The sequence below is a fragment of the Tamandua tetradactyla genome, chromosome 14, assembly GCF_023851605.1.
Source record: "Tamandua tetradactyla isolate mTamTet1 chromosome 14, mTamTet1.pri, whole genome shotgun sequence".
NCBI classification, from domain to species: Eukaryota; Metazoa; Chordata; class Mammalia; order Pilosa; family Myrmecophagidae; genus Tamandua; species Tamandua tetradactyla.
Genome location: NC_135340.1, coordinates 390,237 through 413,862, shown reverse-complemented (window position 1 = coordinate 413,862; position 23,626 = coordinate 390,237). Strand labels below are relative to the sequence as shown.

General features: G+C 49.0%; 1 protein-coding gene across 1 annotated transcript in view; it reads right to left on the bottom strand.

The window, feature by feature from the left end:
• The window catches only part of NID2 (nidogen 2), a 69,144-nt gene that overhangs the window by 25,828 nt on the left and 19,690 nt on the right, over positions 1-23,626 (bottom strand). The window contains exons 5-11 of the mRNA XM_077126757.1: positions 17,478-17,627; positions 16,911-17,156; positions 16,184-16,384; positions 14,671-14,901; positions 6,289-6,411; positions 5,457-5,585; positions 3,961-4,104 (exon numbers count right to left, since the gene is read on the bottom strand). Of these exons, the coding sequence (XP_076982872.1) occupies positions 3,961-4,104; positions 5,457-5,585; positions 6,289-6,411; positions 14,671-14,901; positions 16,184-16,384; positions 16,911-17,156; positions 17,478-17,627 (1,224 nt within the window). The remainder of the gene's footprint in view (positions 1-3,960; positions 4,105-5,456; positions 5,586-6,288; positions 6,412-14,670; positions 14,902-16,183; positions 16,385-16,910; positions 17,157-17,477; positions 17,628-23,626) is intronic.

Genomic DNA, 23,626 nt, shown 5'->3' with positions numbered 1-23,626 from the left:
TCACAGAAGACTTAAAGTTTTTGTGAATCACAGCCAGCTTGGGCTGAGAGGGACAGAGAAAGTAGAAAATGAAAGAGGCTTTCAGACCTCTAAAATTCTACTGACAGGAAGATAGGCTGAAAAAACCACTCAGCTATAACATGTCTTATCTTTCATGAAAAAGAAAGGAAGGCTGAGAAGATGGAACCAGGTACACAGAGAGTGAGTTAAGACCACAAGCATTGTTTCCAGGCCCTGAAACCTAACCAAAAACTGCCAACATGTGCCCAGCTGGATTTCAGAACTGCTGTGGACCAGTGGCTCCTTTGTACCTTTCACCCCATCTCCACCATTGTCACCTTACCCTGCCCACTGCTGAGTATCGTGCAGACGGAAAAGGCGACTTGTCGCTTTTGTTTCACAGACCTGCAGACTAAGAACTCATGAAGCGATCCTTAAGGGGCCTCATCTGAGGAGCCATAGTCACACCTGGATCTGATTTAGGTGAGATTCTGGACTTTGAGTTGATGCCATAATGAGAGGAGACTCTTGGAGGTCTTGTAAAGTGAGTGTTTTTGCACATGGAAAGACACGCGCACCATAAGCAGGCTGCCGTGATCCCTGTCCCGTGTATTTATGACTTGTGGAGTTCCTCCCCTTGAGTAACCTGCTTCAACCAACTGAATACAGCAACAGAGGGGCTGTCACTTCCCTCACTACAAAAGTTATACAAGATCGTGACGTCCACCTTTCTAGCAGATTCTCTCTTTTGCTGGCTTTGAGGAAACAAGCTGCCATGCTAGGAAAGCCCACATGGCAAGGAACTGATAGCAGCTTCTGGCCAACAGCCAGAAAGGAGCTGGGGCCTCCCATCCAATGGTCCTTGAGAAACTGAATCCAAACAATAGCCATGTAAGGATGTGCCCCCAGTCGGGCCTTAAGATGAGACCGCAGACCTGGCAGACACCTTGACTGCAGCCTCACATCCTAAAACAGAGGAAGCAGCTGAGCCACTCTCAAAGCTCTGGCACAGACTGTGTTGTCTTAAGTTGCTATGTTTGGGTGTGCTTTCTTATGCAGCGATAGAAAACTAACATCCAGGAAAAGTACTAGATGGGCTTGACATATTTTTAAGTGCATAGGTTTTAAGGGGAACCCCAAAGTAGAGAACAAGAGATAAAACAGAGGCAATTCAAAATGACAGAAATCAGCAAGACGATCAAAACAAAAAATGGCAGTGCTCTAAGATGCCCTTCATGGAAGAGAAGCCAATTTCAGGTTCTTAATGTGATTCTAGGTTGCCACAGCCTCACAAGACAAGCAAAAGTAAGAAGAAGGGAGAAAGAACGATAGAGAGGTTATGATGGCAAGAAGCATCTAACCTAGTTAACACCCTGAACATCAGTCCCCAGCACACCTAGGTGGAAATCAATTCCAAATTCTATGCTTCAAACTGAAGACCTAAGGAATTAAGTACCTCAAGAGTACCATCTCTGCTGACCTGAAAAGTTAGATGCCTAAATATGCAATTTCATAGACAAGATTTTCTTTTTCTTTGCTTTATCATTTCTTTGAGCTTGTGCTGGTAGAGGGCAAATAATGAAATGACAAAGACTACAAGGATGAAAAAAAGCTCTGGTCCCTCCAAGAGACGAAAATGAGGCGTCTGCGCACCTGACTGTGAGCTGCACACCTGTCGGGGAGCCGCACGCCTGTCAGAGAGCCACGCACCTGTCGGGGGGCCACGCACCTGTCGGGGGGCCGCACACCTGTTGGGGGGCTGTGCACCTGTCGGGGAGCCGCTCACCTGTCGGGGAGCCACGCACCTGTCAGGGAGCCACGCACCTGTCGGGGGGCCACGCACCTGTCGGGGGGCCGCACACCTGTTGGGGGGCTGTGCACCTGTCGGGGAGCCGCTCACCTGTCGGAAGCCGCACACCTGTCAGGGGGCCGCACACCTGTTGGGGGGCTGTGCACCTGTCGGGGAGCCGCTCACCTGTCGGAAGCCACATACCTGTCAGGGGGCCACGCACCTGTCGGGGGGCCGCGCACCTGTTGGGGGGCTGTGCACCTGTCGGGGAGCCGCTCACCTGTCGGGGGGCCACGCACCTGTCGGGGGGCCGCACACCTGTTGGGGGGCTGTGCACCTGTTGGGGAGCCGCACACCTGTCAGGGAGCCACGCACCTGTCAGGGGGCCACGCACCTGTCGGGGGGCCGTGCACCTGTTGGGGGGCTGTGCACCTGTCGGGGAGCCGCTCACCTGTCGGAAGCCGCACACCTGTCAGGGGGCCACACACCTGTCAGGGAGCTCCATCTGTAAAGGGCACATCACCACAGGGCTCCTGGGCTTCTCAAGAGAGACAAGCATTTTTTAATCACAAACGTCCTTCCTTCGAACCTGAGACGCCATCCTTGCCTGCACTCAGAGCTAGGGATGTTTATCAGAGGGCACATTACCTTTTGCTGCACACCTGGGCCAGACCGGGATACACAGCAATGAAAAGTCTTTCAATAACACCACCAAAAATCTATTTAGGAGGAAAAATTAGGGTGAACTGAGCCATGGCTTTGGGTTATTTCAATGTAAATTGTGTGACTTGAAGAAAAACGTGCCACAGTGTTTCTGAACAGAAGTGGAAGTTAATTAAGAAGCAAAGTTCAGACAATTCCAAATAGCCTACGATGTCTGGAAAGGAGTGGGGGGCTGTGCTGCCCTGACCCATCTGTCCCCTCAATAACATGTGGCTTCAGCCTGCTTGTCCACTCAGCCTGTCCCACTGGAACCAAAGGGAAAAAGAAGGGGAAAGGGAGGGAGTGCAGCGTCAGGTAGCAAGGAGGGGAGTCCACCCCTTTCAGAGCTCCCAGGAGGCACAGCTCGTGGGCTCAGTGCAGGGAAGCAGACGCGAGCAACCATTCAGAGAAGGCAGGGGAGCTGCCTTTTAGGGTTATATTCCCCAACCAGTTCTTCTCCATTCCAAACCCTTTTCCCACCATCCTCACATTTCCGGCGCTGCATCCTACCGTAGGCTCGTGAGTGTTACTAGCAGACAGCATGAAGCCCAGCCTCAACTCAACTGCTGCCCCGCCAGCCGAGCCTCAACTCAACTGCTGCCCCGCCAGCCGAGCCTCAACTCAACTGCTGCCCCGCCAGCCGAGCCTCAACTCAACTGCTGCCCCGCCAGCCGAGCCTCAACTCAACTGCTGCCCCGCCAGCCGAGCCTCAACTCAACTGCTGCCCCGCCTGTGCTTAGAAAATCCTGAGCTTCACAGACCCTGTAGCTTCATGAACATTTATTTATACGTACCCCCAGAGAACTGGGCATGGTCTTGAAGTAAAAATCTTAACACTATTATTTCTGACAAAGCTAAATTTGAACAGTTAGTCTTACATTCTGGTTTAGTGATTTTTATAAAACACTGTATGGAATCTTAAAAGTAGTTAGATTTCTGAGAGAAAATTTGAGTAATTTGTGTTAACATCCTTTTACACCTATGGAGTTCTCTCTCTCTCTCTCTCTCTTTTCTTTTTTTTGACAGGAAAGAGGTTGGAACCTAGAAAAAGAATTGTATGCGTGTTTAGTGACCGCTAAAGCTCTCACTTTCACCAGGGGAGCAGCTGCCACTAGAAATTGGGCCTGACTGAAAGGGGTGAATTAAGCCATTAGCCAAAGAGAATGAAAGAAGGAGGCTTCAAAACAGTAGAATATGCTGCTTTCCGCACATTCCTCCAATCTGCACCAGCTCCAAGGAACAGGAGCTTCCCGCAGGCTGATGGCTTCCCCGCCCTCGAGGCGCGCTCCGGTGGCGGCTGTCCTCTCCATGGAGCACAAGAGGAACCACCCCTGGCCCCCTTCCCTCCTCAGGGCACAGCCTCTTTGCTTTTCTCTTCTGGTGACGCCAAGGCTGTCTGAACCAAGGCAGGGCTCGGCCCTGCCTCCGTGCAGCTTTCCCATGTCTCCGCAGCCGTGGCGGGTACTCACCGGTGCACTGGTGCCCGTCGCCGGCGTACCCGGGCAGGCAGGCGCAGTGGAACGTGCCGTCCCCGAGCTGGGTGCACTGGGCCTGGCTGGCGGGCACGCAGGACTGGCTGCCGTCCACACAGGGATCCGGGCCTGGGGCAGTCACTGCAAGGAGAAGCAGGGGAGTCAGAGTCCACGCTGCAACTGGGGGCCTCGCCCCTCAGTGTGCTCAGGGCACCAGCGGCATCAGCACGCTCTCAAGGGGTAAATTCCACCAAATTGGTGAAACTACCAGGAAATAACAGTGCAGTGAGGTACAGTTTTCACATTTAAATGACCTCCTGAGAGCTTTACCGAGTGCCTGGTCATAAGCAGCAGTGCCAAGCTCCTCGCAGCCCTCTAACTGCCCCGCACACCAGTCCTGCTACTGTGAGCTGCAGACAGTGGCTCGGACACAGGGGCTCTATTGTCCGTCCTGTCTGCTCTTCCACCGCAGATGGGAACTGCAAGCTCTTAACCCTCAGACATCGGGGTTCTGCTGCTGCCTCACTAAGAATTCAGTAGGAACTAACTCCACAGCAAACAGCAAAGTAAACAGCCTACTTTTAATATCCTTTTAAGATGTAAATATTTGGATGAAGTTTTTGTTCTGAACCATGGGTTCAGAATTGACCTTTGGAACAAAGTGTTTCCATAATCTACAAAATGAAATTAAGCAGGCTGGTAAAAATGCAGGTTCTCAGGCCTATCCCAGACTCAGCGCATCAGGTCTGCATTTCAACACAGTTCCCGCAGGGCGCATCTGCTTACTCAAGTCTGAGAATCTGGTCTGGGTTTGTGGTTAAAACACCAGGCACAATATCAGTCGTCATAACAGGCTCTGATTACAGTTTATAACTCCCCAGAGGGCTGTTACACGCACACACACACGCACACACACGCACGCACACGGTTCCTGCTATCACTCCTGTTTTCTCAGCCCGCTGCATTAAGAAGTGCATCTTATTATCATCTTGCTCCATCACTGGGATGAGTTTTGGAATTCTGTTTCTTTTGGGCCCATTTCTAGGTCCAAAGTATTTTCTGGAGCCCTAGAAAGGGTGCATCTATCACAGATGGGGTGCCTTGACTGGTTAAGTGGGGCGCACATCGCTGAACTAAAAACCCACTTCGTTCTACCCTGAGAAAGACTTGACCTCGAGGGAGAGCTGGGGGTGTTTACTGGAAAGGGCCATGGCCTTGTCATGTGACTTGGCCAAATACCAGGACAGAATGACCCCGACTGAGGGAGAACAACCTTCAATAACACCACAAATACCCATTTAGGGGGAAAACAAACAAACAAACAAATAAACCAGGGCTGAACTGAGCCAGAATTCTGGGTTATTTCCATTTAAACTGTGTTTTTAAGACCACCACAGAGCAGAGTTTCCGTACAGCAGAAGCAGAAACGTTCACGGATTAAAGAGCAAGGCTGCACAGCACTCTGGGCGCAAAGCAGAGGTCTAGGCACTCACAGTTGCAGGTGCGCCTGTCGCTTGCGAGCTCGTAGCCACTCTGGCACTCACACCGGTAGCTTCCCAGCAAGTTGATGCACACAGAGTTGGGGCCGCAGCGAGGGAAGCCAGATGCGCATTCGTCTACATCTAAAGAGACAGGAGAACAGCAAAGTTCTACTTGAATCAAGGGCCCCAGAAGTGGGAGGTCTGAAAACTCAGTGTTGTCTCCCCTCCATGAGGTTCAGCGGCCTGAGAGTAGGTAGGAAAAAACAGGAGTAAAATGATAGTACTTTAAAGGGCCAGATACGGATACATATTATAAGATCATCATAAAAACTTACTTCAAATCACTCAAGTGCAAGCCATAGGAAAATACTTTTTGAGCTAACATTCTGAGAATTCTTTAAACACTTAAAAATATTGAACACTTAGAAGAAAAACAATATAAAAAGCTTTCTTCTAAAATGTAAATGTTTCTACTCCTTTTTTTATGGGCTACTATAGGCAAATGAGGCAATGTCTGAAATGTAAAGGTAACCAGAAAACTTGCATCTTAGTAAGTCTCAGAACTATTTAACTCAGGTTCAAAATGCAAAACCTAAGAACTTGAAAATATTCAGGAGTTGCACTAGATGTTCCATTTTCACCCATCCTACCCCAAAACGTTCATCTCCAAACTACCTTCTCAGACCTAGTCAGAACATGCTACAGCTTTTAATCAACTGCTCCTGCATGGATATCTGCTGAACCTATCGATCAGTGAGACACTAAGAGAAAAGCTAAGGGTCTTTCTATCCGGGGTCAGCAAAGTGAAAGTCCACGCAAGGGCAGCACAGATGCCGGGACTCACCCATGCAGCTCTGTCCGTCTCCCTGGAACCCAGGTGAGCACTCGCAGGTGTAGTCCATGCCTGGCCCCGGGAGGCACCGGGCTGCAACGTCACACATGTGGCTCCCGTCGTAGCAAGGATTCACTGGGGCAGAGAGGAAGTGAGAGACAAAAGGACAATCAGGGCCACAGGGAAGGAGCTGGAAGGGTCCCGAGACCTCACTTGCCCGTGTCTGTGTTTTGTGGCACACTTTAAATACGGATAAAGAATTATTACCACCCAAGACCAGGGCGGGCTGTCTGCATACAGCTTGAAACTCCAGAGCGGCTTCCCGTGTTTACCCTCCAGACAACTAATGCCGTCCTGCTTTCAGCAGGTCTGCGCCCAAGGAACAAAGACCCCGATACGTGACAGCCTCTGATTTAAAAGTGCTTTGCTCTCCCATCTTCTGGGATTCTCATAATTCAGCACAGTGGGCTGTCTTCACCAGCACTGGTAGTTTTCACAGATTAGGAAAGCGAGTGAGAAACACTGGAAATCTAACCCTAATCCTGAGGTACTAGAGCCAGGACTGCAACCGCAAGTTTCTGAAGTTAACAATCTGTCACTAAAATCCACCATTCTTAAGGGTTAAAATTCGATTAATGAGAAAGGCTTGCTCTTTTAAGATTCATAAGACCAAACAGGAATGGCCTCCACATTACTGACTCTTAGGATTAGCCCTGCCAGCAGCCCGTGACGCACAGGCAGCAATGGCTGAGCATCTGGGGTCCTCCCCAAGGAGCTCTGCTCCCCCTGGGAGTGAGAGCGGAGTGCAGGGAGCACTGCTGGGCAGGGAGCACCAACCCGCCCATCCCTCGTGGCCTCACGTGCTGCCATGCCCATCCTCATCCTCGTCACGGTTGCCTCACTGGGCGAGGTACGTGTCGCGGTAGCCCACCTCATACACTGGACTTCCCTGCCATCTGGCCATCCTTCTGTGCTTGACCTGCTGCCGTGCTGACAGCGCTCTTTTAGTACGCTGGAACTATGGTCTCAGGTGGTGTGTACTTGCTTTCTGATCAACTGTCTTCCTTTTTTTTTAAAAAAGAAGTAAATCTGCCATTGTACTGTACTTGACAAAGAGTTGGTAATATCCCAGAAAAACAAATATGGGTGAGAGACAAGTTTTATATGTAGATGCTCATGAGAAAGCAGGAAGAGACCTTTGCCATTGGCACCAGCAGGCATAGTTCCAAGAAGGCAGGTAACATATGATGAAAACCATCTTATTTTCTAGATTCTTCTATGGCCAATCTATCAGCTTCTTTATTCCTTTGATGCCTTGACCAGAAATATGCTTCCCCTGAATTCCATTCCTTGGGAAGCTTCATCAATCTTCTCAATCTTTTCTATTGACATATTCTGCAGTGGTCGCTTTCCATCCATTCCCTTTCTAGTTACCAATCCATTGTGTCATGGCCTTAGGAATTCCCCCACTCACAGGAATTGGCATGTCTCCTCTACTCGCTTTGGAAGACTCCCCCCTTGGTGCTATATTGTCTGACTAACACAGGTGATCCTTTCCTGCAGTCTATTTTGCCCTTTCTTACACAGCGCTGGTGGTGAACCCAGGAGGGTGGACCCAGGCCTTCTGGCTCTGCCTGATGGACTGGCATCAGCATACACACAGGGGTTATTCTGTTTCTCCAGTCATCTGGCCAGCGACCTATTGTGGGACCGCAGGCTGGCCCAGCACCGCCCTGGGGAGACAGTGGGGGACAGGCCAGCAGGGGTGCCACAAACCTCTCCTACCACTTTACAGGTCGGTTTTCTTGATTCAGCACTTGCTTAGTTAATGCAACCCTTTAACTGCTTCCTGACACTGAGGAAGATGGCTGTGCCAGTTTTTGCTAATTGTTCAGAGATTTTGTTGGGGAACTGTTATAGTTTGCTAGTGGCCAGAATGCAATATACCAGAAATAGATGGCTTTTAAAAAAGGGGAATTTAATGAGTTGCTAGTATGCAGTTCTAAGGCCAAGAAAATGTACCAATTAAAACAAGCCTATGGAAATGTCCAATCTAAAGCATCCACAGAAAGATACCTTGGTTCAAGAAGGCCGATGAAGTTCAGGGTTTCTCTCAAGTGAGAAGGCACATGGCGAACACAGTCACAGTTTCTCTCTCATCTGGAAAGGCACATGGCGAACACAGTCAGGGTTCCTTTCTCATCTGGAAGGGCACATGGCGAACACAGTGTCATGTGCTAGCTTCTTCTCCTGGCTTCCTGTTTCATGAAGCTCCCCAGGAGGCATCTTCCTTCTTCATCTCCAAGGCACTGGCTGATGGACTCTCTGCTTCATGGTGCTGCAGCATTCTCTACTCTCTCTCTGAATCTCCTTCATTCTCCAAAATGTTCCCACTTTTCTAGGACTCCAGAAACTTATCGAGATCCACCCAAATGGGTGGAGACATGTCGTCACCTAATCCAGCTTGACAACCACTCTTGACTAAATCACATCATCCAGGGAGATGATCTGATTACAGTTTCAAACATACAGTATTGAATAGGGATTTTCTACCTTTATGAAATGGGATTCTGATTAAAACATTGCTTTTCTAGGACACACATCCTTTCAAACCAGCACAGGAGCAGTGCACTGAAGCATCTCACAGCACCATCTAGGTGAATCGGAAGCTCCAGCGCTTTCTAAACCTGACGAACTGAAGCATGTCAGATGAGCCCCCCTCCCTAAATCGAGCGGAGGTCCTTCAAACTCCCACTGTGCCATCTGAATCTCTTTATGCTTCCTGCTGGGTCTCCTGGCAGCAGGGAAAGCGGCACAGCACTGTACCCGTGGCTGCGAGACGAACCTGACGGACAGGTTGCGTCTCTGAGTCAGTCACAGCACGTGTCACGATGCAAAGAGCAAGTCAGGCCCTTGCTGAGGACAACATTAGACAAGAACCCAGTTCTCTATTACTATTTTGCCATTTTCGAAGATTCTGTCCTAGAGGTCTGGCCTACCCAGCCAAAGTGGAAATCAAAGTGTTTTAATTTGTAGGTACTAATGCTTAGCTTTCTTATTTGGTGCTTTCCAACATCAAATGTTACCATAACACATTCAGGCAGAGTTTAGTGTATATACAAGGGTGTCACTAAGCTTACCACCCTATTAGGCACTAAAAAAAAAAATGCAGCAGCACAACAGAAAGTAGTAAGATGCAGGAGCCTACCTGAAATTGTCTATATTTACATGTCGGTGATTTAAATGTACTTCACTGACAACACCAGCTCTACAGCTTACAGAGGCCAGTACAAAATGAAGATGCAGGGCCGTTCATTCAAAAGCCACTAAGGTTTCATGACAAAAACAGCAGGTCATTAAACCAACCTGGGGCTCTGAACACACGTCGCCGGCCTACCAACTCAGTCCTGCCCACGGCCTCTGGCTTCCCAGGCCATTACTGTTTAATTCATTTCTAACACTGGCTATTTATCCTCTGTGGCTTGTTAGCTTTTTTCCCATTATACTAAGAATAGACAAGACGCTAAGACATTTTCTATTTCACCCTCACCCCATTAAACTGCTTGACTCTGACAGCGGATGTGGAACTAATTTACTTGTTTAATCAAGAGGGGAAAAGTGGCTTTCCTGAGAGGAGCATCTACGGCTGCGGTCACTCAGCTCCACCCTCTGTCCTCTGCCCAAAGTCTCAAGGACCCCTGAAGTGGCAGCAAGGGCCGGAAGCGAGATCCTGTCCTATGACCCCCCTCCCCCCACAAACAAGAACAAAGCAAAACAAAACCAACCCACACTGGAAGTGCAAACAATCAAGGGGAGTTTTCTGGTGGTCGGGAAGTCAGTGGGGGCCACCAACTCAGATTACTCACCAGAAAAGACAAAACAGTTTTTCCTTCTAAACCCTGGGAAATGATGACGCGCCCACATCAGGCATGGACAGCTGTGTTGTTCTATACGCATTCCAACGAGATAATAGCTCCCTCTGGAAAAAGCTAAAGACGAGAAGATACTGCTACATCTGAGAAGGGAAGAAAGAGGTTCTCTTTGTCCCTGTGGAGAAGCAGTACCATGGAGGACTGAGAGCCTGGGCTCCAGAGGTAGCACCCAGATTCGAGCTCCAACTCACCACTTACAGGCTATGATCAGATACTTTACCTTCTCCCTCAGTCTCATCTCCAGAACAGGGATATTTCCCTCCTCATTGGTGTGCAGACTTGATGAGTCAGAACATGTGCGAGTCTTAGACCAGTGCTGGCACCAAGGAAACAGTCTTTGTCTTCTATTATTGTGATTAATTGAACTTAGGTAGAAGACAATCATAAAACTCTCAAGACAAATGAACAACTATGTACCTGCCACTTTGCTAGCTTCCTTTCACCCACTGTTACTCTTATTTGATATGTCTCCAGGAAAAATACACCCAGTGATGCATCTTTGGCCCAGATAATTCTAGGACCTGGGATTCTGTGGCCTGAAGAGGAAGGTACTTTGGCTGATGGCTATTTGATAGATCAAATGTGTGTGCCCAACAGAGGGCTCAACTGGACATCTAGAGGTAAACAATGTTTCCCTAGTTGTTTCTGTTTAAACTTCTCCTACAGAAATTTGCAAAATCAATCTTTTCCTCTCATTTACACATTCTTCTACAATTAACTGATATTTTCATGCTATTCACTGCCCTACCATCTTTGGGCACACAACGCCTGGGCCCCCGGTCAAGTCTGATAAAACCAACTCAACCCAGCTCACTACAAGTCACCTCTGCATCTTGGAGAGGAGCCAGTCCTCTTCCTTTAATCTCTTGCTGTCATACTGCTGAAGCAACACCTCCGTATTGAGCCTGGGGAGGATAAAGAGGCCCCTGACTCCAGAAATTAAGCACAAAAGCCACTTGGCAGTTACAGAGTCAACAGAGAGCTGAACAGTCTGATATGGAGACGAGGAGACACCTTCTCCTCATGTGCCTCGTGGGGGAAACAGCCTGTTTCCAGAATTAAAATGTTCCCTTGACCTGACTCAGTGTAAATGGCATCTGTAGAATTCTCTGAGTCCACAGGTTCATCTTCTGGCTTGCCTAGAACATCTTTATTTGTATTTTTAAATGAGCTTTGGAGGTGATGCTAATGTTTACTGAAGCTTGAGAATTACGTTTCCGAGTTTTATTCGACACCCCCCACATCTTTGAGATGTAATTCACAAACTATTGAACCATTGTACAATTTAATGGTTTTTAAGATATTCAGCGTTGCACAGCCATCATCACAGTCAACTTAGAATATTTATCACCTCAAAAAGAAACTGCACACCCCATGGATGCCCCTCCATCCCACACCCAGCCCCTACAAACCCTACACAACCACTGAAGTGCTTCTCTATTTGTGGGTTTGTCTATTCGGGACACTTTGCATATATGGATCACAACGTTGGCCTTTGTGACTGGCTTCCTTCACTTAGCTTAATTTCTTCAAGATTCAGCTGGGCTGTAGCACATAATAGTACTCGATTCCTTTTTATGACCGAAAAAGTTGTACTGTACACCTTGTTTTGTTTATCCATTCATCAGCTGATGGACCTTCAGATTGTTTCCATCTTTGACTGTCAGGAATGATGCTGTTAAGAATATTCACGTACAAGGTGTTACGTGAATATATATTTTCATTTCTCCCGGCTCTATATGTAGGAATGGAATTGCAGGGTTGAATGGTAATTTTATGCTTAACTTTTAGAGAAACCACTAGACTGTTTTCCGAAGTGGTGATACCATTGTACTGTCCTACCAGCAGTGTATGAAGGTTCTATTGTTTCCAAATTCTCACCAACACTTAACTGATAATCTAATTATCAGTCTTTTCAAGTTGCAGCCATGCAAGGGGGTATACAGTGGTATTTCATGGTGGTTTTGATTTGCATTTCTCCCTGAGAACTAATGAGGTCCAGGTCATCGTCAGGAAATGTCTACCCAAATCCTATGCCCATTTTTTTAAAATTAGGCTGTCTTTATTAAAGAGTTATAAAAGTTCTTCACGTATCCTAGCTACAAATCCCTCATCAGATATGACTCTCAAGTATTTTCTCTGATTTTTGTAGTTTAACTTATCAGAGTCCTTTGAAACACAAACATTTTAACTGTTGATGTCAAATTTGTCTTTGTTGTTGCTGCTTGTGCTTTTAGTTATATCTAAGAAATCTGTGGGGTAGCTGGTGGCTGGTTAGCTGATGGCTGGGGGTAAGCGGCCGTACTGAGTCAGTCACACAGACACAGCACACAGCACACAGCACACAGCACACAGCACACAGCACACAGCACACGACTAGGAGACAACCCTCAGGGGAGAGTGGAAGGCGTCTGCTTTACTCAGGAAGTGCACAGGCTTATATAGGCTGGGAGCATGCAGGGACACGTGTCGGGCTGGGATTGGTGGTCCTTGTTGCTAGGGCGGAGGGCAGATTTCCGGAATAGGTCACCGTTGTTGCTAGGCTGGAGGGCAGATTTCCGGGATTGGTCACCGTTGTTGCTAGGGCGGCGGGCAGATTTCCGGGATTGGTCACCGTTGTTGCTAGGGCGGAGGGCAGATTTCCGGAATAGGTCACCGTTGTTGCTAGGCTGGAGGGCAGATTTCCGGGATTGGTCACCGTTGTTGCTAGCTGGAGGGCAGATTTCCGGGATTGGTCACCGTTGTTGCTAGGCTGGAGGGCAGATTTCCGGGATTGGTCACCGTTGTTGCTAGGGCGGAAGGCAGATTTCCGGGGTTGGTCACCATTGTTGCTAGGGCGGAGGGCAGATTTCAGGTCAGCCATTTTGTGTTGTCTTGCATCAGCCATGGCAGCCATGGCAGCGATGTTTTATGGCTTCTCCAACAAAATCTTTGCCAAATTCAAGATTAACTTGTTCCTATGTTTTCTCCTAAGAATTCTTAAAGTTTTAGCTCTTATACTTATGTATATGCTCCACTGAATTAATTTTTCTATATGGCATGACCTAGAGGCCAAATATTCTTTTGTCCGTTGACGTCCAGTTGTCTCAACACCATTTGTTAAAGACTATTCCTTCCTCCACTGAATTGTTTTGATGCCCTTGCTGAAAGGCAGTTGACTGTAAATGTGAGTGTTAATTTGCGAATTCTTGATTTGCTTCCACTGATTTGTCTGTCTGTGCTTATGCCAGTACCATGCTATCTTGATTACCGTTGACTGTAGTAGATTTCGACATAAGGAAGTGAGTCCTCCACTCTTCTCAAGACTGCCATTCTTGGTCCCTTGAGATTCCACGTGAATCTTAGGTTCTTATTGTCAGTTGTGGCACAGAGGCGAGCTGGAATTTTGATAGTGATTGTACTGAATCTATAGATCAATTTGGGGAATATTCCCATCTTCATGATATTAAATCTTCCAATCCATGAATAAACACCTTTTCCATTTATTTTCTAGTTTCAAAAATGTTTTGTAGCTGTCAGTGCACAAGCATTGCACTTTCCTTCCTAAATTTATTCCTAAGTATTTTCTTTTTGTAATGGAATTTTCTTAATTTCATTTGATTTATGCATTGCTATTGTACGGAAATACAACTTGTCTTATCCTACAGCTAGCTGAACTCATTTTGTAATTCTAATAACTGTTTAGTGGTGTTCTTAGGATTTTATATATATATTTTAAATATATATATATATAAGACTGTGCTACCTAAGAAAAGATATTGGTACTTCTTTTCCAACCTGGATGCCTTTTATTTCATTTTCTCGCCTAATCTCCCTGGCTGGAACCTCCAGTACAATATCAAATAGAAGCAGCAACAGCAGACATCTTTGCATTGCTCCTGATTTTAGAGGAAAGTATTCATTCTTTCCCGATTAAGTAAGACGCGAGTGTGGGTTTTTCATCAGTGCACTTTCCATTTTGTTTTTTTTGGGCACTGACTCTTGGGCCTGACCTTGGTTTGGTGAAATATTTTTCATCCTTTAAGTTTAATCGGAAATGTCATTTCTTTGGAAATGTGTTCCCCGAGGTTCCTGGCATCCCATGCTTATCACCATTGGGACAAGCACTTGTCAGTACCTTCTCCCTCCCAACGTGGCTTTAGGAGGATGTGGCTGTGCTGTGCTGTGCACAGGTGTGAACCCAGCACAGACTGGTACACACAACCCTGTGTGCCACAAGTCAGCGTCACTGACCATGTCTGGTTACATGACACCGTTCTGAAGTAGCACTTCTGCCACTGTCTCTACCCCAAGGACAAGGGCTCTGCTTTACTCGTCTCTGCACCCCAGCACTGAACACAGAGGCTGGCACTCGGAAGCCCTTAGTAACTTCTGTGAATTATTTTGAGGCTACTCAAAAAGGAATGAAGAAAGGCGGCCAGATGTAATTCTTCCCCAACACAACAAGCAAAGGAAGCTTTACCTTCAACAGAGCCAATCTGGTTGGTCACCGCAAATCTAAGGACTTTTTCTTTTTCATCATACAAGGCAAAGACGCGGTCCGCGCTCAGCTGCTGCGTGGAAGGGCCGGCCTGGTGCCTGCGGGCGTGCCTGCAGGCCTGGAACGTGATGTTCTGCTGGATGCTGTAGGACCGGGTGTGGTTGATGGCACCAGACATGAGTGTGTAGTCTCTGGAGCTTGTGGAGGTCACAGCTGCAACAGACACATTCAACATGAATGCTGGGGAAGTTAAAAAAAAATGCAGAGATTTTCACTTGGGATGGATTTTTCTCTATCATTTTTCATCTAATTTACTGAAGTGTGTACCCTTGGAAACTCCCAGTTTATATGAGAAACTTGCAGTGTAATCTCAAGAACCTGAGTGGATACAAAACCAAAGTGCTAACAGGGAGATGGCACTGCAATTGTTGGTGTCATCATAGGCAAAGAATAAATGTCGCTACATGCCAGCCGGGCCCATAGCTCTCTACGCTGTCTTGTTTAAGTCTCGTAATAGCCACACGAAGTGAGCAACATGGTCACGAGCAGAACCCTACAGAGACCAAGTGACCAGCCTAAGGTCACACACATGTGGTAGAGCTGAAACTACAACTCTCACTGCACAGAGGTGCCATCTTCCAGTGCCTTGCACTTCAGCATGAGGGGTCACAGAGAGAGGAAAGGACCATTTCTCTCCATCTGCCTCCGTGGGTCCAGAGCTCAGTCCAGTCATCTGGCCATCAGCTTTTCTGTACACAGTCCAGCCCTCTGTTTCCTATTCTAGTCCCTCATCTGCCTGGCTTCTAGCACCCCCACTGAGGAGAAGCAGAGGCTGGAAGGAAAGGAACAAAAAATCCAAGTGCTGGGATGCCAGTGGGATCATGGCAGCTGCTTGCACTGGGGTGGTGTTTTACAGAATTGATGCAACTTCACACGTGTTCACAACCATGTAAGGCAGAGAGAGGGTGTGTTATTCCCAGTCTACAGATAAAATGGTTTCTCAGGTGTTAAACGGACTTCCCACAGCTTTGGACAGCAGGTCTGGAAAGTGGATGTGGGTCTCTATCCTATCTTCAGACTCCAAACTCAACCTGAGTTTTACACCAAGCCAGCATCCTTTGGTTCTGGAGCAGGCTGAACTCATCAGCTGAAACAAGGTTATGGGACAAGCACAGACTTCAATAATCAATATTTCCCATGCAAAAGACAGCAGGTTGTGCACAGTTATCCCATCCCTACCCAACTCCCACAGACAACACTGTTACTGCCAGTGACGAGGAGGAGTGATTTGACACTGACATTTACGCACAGCAGCCAGAACTCTGCTCACGTAACGTAACTGCGTATTGCACTCACTGCATATCCGATAACAATAAGGGTGATACTGAGCTCACATTACGTGCCACACGCCACTCGAAGGCACTCCACATGGTATCCTAACCGCCAGTACTGTAATTACTCCTGTTTCACAGACATGAAAACTGGCTGCACATACCCGAGTCTGAGTAGTGGTAAAGCTCCTTGTACGGAGCAATGCGGGCTGTGAAATTCTCTGGGACATAAGGCACCTCCCCTCGAATGTCGGTCTTGATGCTCAGGTAGTTTTCTGAGTCAAGTGCCTCAGCAGTCTGTGTGACACGAACCCTCTCCTCCCCTGGGTGGAAAACGACTTCCATGTCATGGATGAAGGAAGCACCTGGGAGAAGAGAGGAAAAACAACTCAGAACACAGGCATGGAGAGAACCCTTGCTTAAGTAGTTACCCACATGCTTTCTCCTCCCAATCTCTACCCCGTTGAAGGTTCTGAGACTCAACCAAGCATCATCAGCTGTTGAGTCCACAGGCTCTCAAATACCCACACAAGCATGTGGCTTCATCCTGTCTCACACCTCTTCTGGGTAGGACGTGGTCTTCTGTGAGAAAAACTCTTGCGAAGACCCTTGGCCCTTCCCTTTCTAATGCTGCCAGATTTTATTTTATTTTTTTACTAAAACCAAAGAGAAAACCAGCTAAATTGGAATTTCAGAGAAGTATGCCCCAATTATTGCATGTGGCATACTTATGCTAACATTGTTTCTCTGAAATTCAAGTTAAACCAAATAAACTATAGTTTCACTCTCTACTTTTGCCTCAAGGTTTCAATCAAACCTCACTGAGGGAAGGGGAAGGGCCCCCCCTCCCCGCCGCCCCGCCCCTGCCAACCCCACACCCCCCCAACTCACCGGCGAGGCTGAAGCCGTTCCGGGCCCCCGGCTTCTCCAGGGCAAAGAGCCAGCCGAGCAGGCCCCCGGGCGGGGCCAGGGGCAGCAGCGCATGGGCGGCGGGCGGCGGGACGTGGCTGATGGCCGTGGAGACCCTGCCATCGCCGGCCACCACGTAGGCGTGCAGGTCCACACCCGCAAAGTGCACGGGCGTGGCGCCCACGCGGAGCCGGCCGCTGACCTTCCCGTTGACCCGAAGAGGGGCCCCTAAGGAAAGACAAGGGGACGGTCGGCCTAGGCTGTCACCCAGGCCGGGCTGGGGGCGCAGAACCGCAATGCCACCCCAGCTCCAAATACCCCTCTTTAGCAGACAAGGACCCTCGCCGGCCCTCCCGCACTCTCTCTGGACTTTGGCTCTAATAAGGCAGTAAAAAAGAAAAAGAACCGCGGACAAGCCTGGAATTGGGAAGTCGGCCCCACGCGTCCCTGTCCCAAACCGCCCCCGAAACCCCCACGCTGCCAGCGCTTCCAACCAAGCAGCCGGGCGCAGCTGGACACGGGAAGGGACCAAAGCAGACCCGCCGTCACCTTCGGGCAAACACTGCCTCCCGTTGCCGTAAAACCCCGACTGGCAGTGGCAGCAGAAGCCGGTGGCGTAGTCGGTGCAGAAGGCGCGCCGGGAGCACTGCCCGTGGTGCTGGGAGCACGTGCCCCGGCCGGGGGCCTCGGACCTGAAGACTGAAGAATAGAACAGACCTGTGTCGGAAGGATAAGCGCTTCCAGCAGCGCGGCTGCCAAGCATCAGCACCACACAGCCTCTGCACCCAAGATCCGCTTGAATTTGTACCAAGCAATGCACTTCTGATGTTTAAGACGCACAAGTCAGGTTGCTTTGTCTTCTGGCCACACGCGGTGCTTACTGCCCCCACATGGGTCTCCTCCCAGCACTGGTGACCCACGATGTGCTCTGGGGGCTCTCAAATGAACGCAAACAAGCAGGTTAGGCCGAACTGTAGAAACTGCCATTTCTGTATGTCAAAAATGGTCAAATTCAAGCAGTTTTATACAGTTCAACCTGATGGTCATGGCCCCCCACTGAGAGCAAGGCAAAAGAAGAGAAACTAAGGAATGTGGGCTTCCGTTTAACCATGGTTTTCTTCTCTTGGATTGCCCTGAGCTTAAACAGAACAGCCTCTAGCCTGTCCCCTCCCCATAAAAACAGTTTTGGGGGAGGAAGAAGGTCTTAAGAAATGCACACACACACACACGTACACACACACACACACACGTACACACACACACGTACACACACACACGTACACACACACACACGTACACACACACACACGTACACACACGCGTGCGCACACACACCTTAAAGTGTGTGTGGGAAGGGGTGTGCAGAAGGAAAGCAACAGAGAATCGAGCTGTCAACATGTCCTATGGCCTCTGCAGGGTTTATTACGATAGAAGCAGGATTTCCAGGCACGGGGAAAGAGGCCTGGGCCAGAGTCAGGTTTTCTGGGAAGCCGAGGTCGGCTACAGGCCCCCAGAGCTGTTCTTCCATTGTTCAATTGTCCTGCCTATAGAGAAGAGAAAAAAGAAAGAAAGAACAGAGGAGGAGAGAAGGGAAAAGAAAAAGAAAAGGAGTCATTTGTGCTGCCAGGAAGCAAGGAAATTTGAAGTAAACGCTCCATGGTCCATGAAGGAAATGGCCCAGGGGCTGGGGTGGGAGCGTCTGGTGGGCAGAGGAGGCTTTCTCCACTGTGGAACATGCCGATTCCAAGCACCGCCACGAGGCGGCAAAGTGGCTGCGCACCTCCCTGCCTGCACATCCCTAGATGTGGAGCCGCCTGACGTGATGAGCCAGGGGAGCAGCAGAGTGGAAAGCAGAGGCGGACATCAGTGCCAAGCGCCAGCTTCCAAGGAGAAAAGATGCCCTGCTCTTGGGGAAAACAGTGCTACTGAGTCCTGAGCAAAGGGGTCTGAAAAGGAGGAAGTGAGAAGGGAAAGAAGAAATGCAAAGATCAATATTCCCCCAGTATCCTAGGTCAGAAGAGAAAGCAAACAAGCTGGGTGCACCGTGGTTCAGTGGCGGAATGCTCGCCTTCCATGAGGGAGACCCAGGTTCGGTTCCCAGACCATGCACCACCCCCGCCCCTCCATTAAAAGGAGAAAGCAAACCAACTAATAGGGAAGATATAATAGCATATGTAACAATACAGCCAGGATAAAGCCTTGTATCAGCACGTAAAAGAATAATAAAAGTTAACATTTAAATGGTACTTATTTTATGTCGGATATTACTCTTAGAGCTTTGCTCGTAATCTGCACAACAGCCCTACAAGCAGGGACTGTTTTCAATGCCTGCTTTGCAGATAAAGAAACCAAGCATCTTGAGTGTTCAAGTGACTTGTCTGAAGGCTCAGGCATCGGGCAGAGCAAGACTCGAGACCAGGCAGCCTGGCTGCAGACGTTTACCTCTGCAATGAAACCCAAGTGCATTTACCCCCAGGGCAGGGTTTAAGCAGCTGATCAGTACAAGCTTCAGCAAGAAAAATTTAAGTTATACTTTATAAATCAGGCTTAATGGTAGAAGACAGAAGATTGTTCCAGGTGGTATTACATGGAGGGAAAAAACAAACCCCAGACAGGTAAGAAGATATGAGAGTAGCAGCAGCTTTGGGACAGTGCGTTCCCCTGCTGTGTACAGATCCTTAAGAAAGCAGCAGGCTGAGGGACTGGCAGGAAAAAGAGATAAACCTGACTCAGTGGCACATCTGATTAGGAACATAGGATGAAGCTGATAACTCAAGATTTGGTATAGGCTTTGATGACTCAGATTTCTCAACTGTCAGAGATTTTGATAAAAATAGAAAGAAAACAGGCATAACCCTGAACATTTCTGAAGAGGAAAGTAGCATAAAATTCAAGATGGGAAAAAAACAGAGTAGATCATAATAAAAACATCACTGAGGTTGCTGTGAGGAAATATATCACTTGTACATCGATGGTTTAAGAAAGGGGGGGAGGACCCAACACTGAATATAAAGTGAATGTGCCAAAGTCCTGATTTTCTCCAGCTCAGAAAGTCACAGGTCTGAAAACAGAAAGGCAGCCCCTCGAGCCCCACAGGCGTGCGAGTGACACCGGCCGCTGGTCGGGGAACTCTCCCGAAGACACGGCAGAAAGAGCCCCAAGAACCTCGGAAGCTGCTCGGTGTGCCAAACTACAGAAATACACGGGGGCTGCCGCAGCCTTCTCATCTCTAAATCCCAAGTGACACCCCCCTGCCTCATAGCTGCATTGCAAAAAAAACACAGATAGACATCACTTTTGTTTAAGTACTCCTGAGAAGCAAGCTAAAAAGGCAAACTGATGCAGGTCCAAAGAGTTGTCATTTTCAGGAAATACAGGTAATAACAAACCCAGAACCTACCGACTGTTCTGCCCCCTCCCCTGCCTCCCCTTGCATTAAGGAAATGATGGGTTTAACTTGATCGCCTCTTTCCGTCCCAGCTGGTCCCGCCTTTTGCAGCAGCTCTGCCTGAGCCAGCGCCGGGGGACACGCGGGGCGGTGCCGCAGGCCTGGTCGGCCGCGCCACGCAGCCCTGTTTCCTGCGACTCCGTGAAGCGGCCCCTGATCGGATCGAGTTGTTCGCGTGGAGCCCGAGGCCAGAAGCACGGAACTCAGGTGGAAGGAGGCTGGCCCGCCGCGCGCGGACCCCGCAGAGCCTTGCGGCACTCACGGTGCAGGGCATCTCCACGCGTCTGCGCCTTCCCAAACAGCAAAGCCGTCAACAAACACGGACCACAAAGCGCTAAATAATCAACAACGACGATGACACCCTCGTCACAAAGCAGAGCTCAAACGGGAAGGCAGAGGTCGTCCTGTCCCACCTCCGGGGATGGTGCAAGGGCTCTGCAGGCCCACAAACGAGGCCAAGGGTAAGGTCTGCCAGAACTCACAAGTACAGAATCCGTGAATAATGAGGATTGTTTGCATTTCGTGAAAACATCTTCAACCCGATTCCTATTCTAAGGCTGAACTACAAAGCAGGGAGAGGCTGGGGATGGAGACACGGAGAATCCGACTTATTTAACTAAAAAAACTAAGTGTAGTCAGCTTTTAAATATGGGTAAAAACAGTGGAGAACAGCAATGATGCGGGGACTTAGGAATGCCACTGTGCAGAAGTTTACAAGCTGATTGGAACAGACATTTTTCTACAAAAAAAATTCAATAAATGTGGTTAGATGCCCATGAAAGGTTATTGTGAGGTGGACACTGTAATTATGATGGATTAAATAGCTACTGGTAAACTGGCCTTGGGACCTAGGTAGCAATTTTAACAGATTTTGTGGAAAGTTATACCCTTAGGGTAGAATTTACTAAGCCAAGAACACAAGCTTTCTTTCCCAGGTTGTGGGAGCCAAGACTACGAAAAGGGGGTGGGGTCTCTCCCTGCCAGGGGTGGCGAGGGCCCTCCCTCTGCTTGACCACTCACAGATGCATACATTAATGTGGACACTGACCACGACAGCTGGGAGGTAAGGAGATACCCCTTACATTTTACTTCACGCACGTAATAATTCAAACAGCTACCGTTTGCACTCACTATGGGCCTGGCACTGGTGGTGGAATCGAGGATATAGAAAGGAGCAAAAGAGGCAAAAATCCCTGCCGTGGAGCTGATGCTGTCCTGGGGCAGCCGTAAACAAGGGGATTCGGTATCACGGTGGGCGGTGCTCAGAATGCTGTAGAAAAATAAAGCAGGGGAGACACAGGGAAGGAGGAGATGGTGCTCTTTGCTCCTGCGGGCAGAGCCGTCGGAGGCGCCCTCCGGAGACGATGTCCTTGGAGCAGGGGCCAGAGCAGGAGCAGGAGAAGCTGACCCGAGAGTGGAAGTGGAGGCCCCGCATCCGGGGAGGTGAGGGAAGAGGCGAGGAGGCCGGAGGGCAGCCTGAGAGCCCAGGTATGGCTTGCACATCGTGGCCCGGGACCTGGCATTAGCCTGAGCGAGACGGAGGGCGGGAGAAGACAGGCACGATGGGACTCACGGGAAAGAGGACGAAAAGGGACCAGACCTGCAACGTTTAGAAGGTGGAGGGTGCAGGGCCTGCCGGTTGGAACCAGGCGTCTGGGGTGGCCGTCAGGGGTCCGGCATGGGGACATGGCAGGTGGAGGAGCAGGTTTGGGAGAGCACAAGAGCTGTGGGGCAGCCAGGACGCACCAGGCTGGCTTTGATAGCTACTTGCACCCCAGCACGGCATTATCCAACCCTTCAGAGGGAGTGCTGTGTTTCTTCCTGGCGGATTCCAGGGACCGTGCATCAGAATCACCTGGGATGCCTGTTAGAAATGCAAACTCCCAGCACTGCCTTAGACCTACTCATTTTGACTTTATGGGTGGATGCCAGGAACCTGTGTTTTAGCAGCTTCTCAGGTGATTCCATTCCCAGGAGGGTGCTGTTGCTATGTGGGGTGTTCAGAAGCTGCTATTTCTGAGCTAGGGAATGCCCATCAATGTCATGAATTTAACCTGACCAATTGCAGCTCCCGGGAAGGGCAGACGTTCAGGGAAAGCTCTGGCCGGCACCCCACGCCTTCTGGTAAGTGGAGCTCAGTGTTTGGTGGTCTGTTTAGGTCTTGAGCCACAAGAAAATGACATGAAAGTTTATTTGTGCAGAGAACCTGGAAGTCCACACCCCCAGGTCCCTTCCCTGAGGAAGGGTGGGCAGGCGCGAACTGGACCTGAAAACACCAGCGTGCAAAGAAAAGCCAGAGTTCTGTCTCAGTGTGATTCTCAAACTTCTAGGGAATTGCAGTTGGAGTCAAAGATGCTGAAGGTACTTGAAGGCTGTGACTCACTATTTGGGTCCCAGCCAACGAGATGTGCAATGATCACAGACAAAGTGGCGTTTTAAAATTTTCAATGGCCATTTGTATGCCCCATTATGTCATAGTTTTCAACTGGATTTTCACCACTTTTTCCCTATTCTGGCAAGGAGGTATCATCTCCGTTTTAGAACTGAGGAAGCAGAGGCCCTCAGAGATGGGATGGTTTTCTGGCAGTAAACCCACACACCTTCCACTGCATACTCGCTGTTATCAAGTCCAGCGGGAATCAGAACCACCAGGTTAAAAACACAGATTCTGCTTCAGAAGGTCGAGGTTGGGTGTGTGAGTGTTTTAAACCAGGGCCACCGGTGAGTGAGACACAGGTGGATTCGGTCCCACACTCAGCTTTCCTCCAGTGGAACAGGCCTCCCAGAATCCATACGCTGCAGGGAGCTCTGCCAGGGAGAAAAGTGCCAAAGAAACCAACCTGCCGCCATGCCTGGGGCACAGCGGTGAGACGGAGGCTGGCCGTGTCTGTAGTTCTTTTCTTTTGCTTGCATGGGCAGGCTGTGGGAATGGAACCTGGTCTCCAGCACAGCAGGCGAGAACTCTGCCATCGCTGCCCGCCCAGAGTTTATTTTTTAACAGATTTTTAAACTGAGGTTTAATGATGCTAAAGGAACCTTAATATGGGGATTTTTCAAATCTCATAACTTTTTCCATTTACTGTTCTCACATACTGAATAAGAAGAGAAAAGAGTAGGGATGTTTAAGAAGGAGAAGAAAACAGTGAAGGCACTGCCAAAGCACTTGAGAGTTGTAACTGGGAGTTTTTAACACAAATGGAAACTTCTGTACTTGTTCTGACCCTCCTTCAATCTCCGTTTGTCCAGAAAC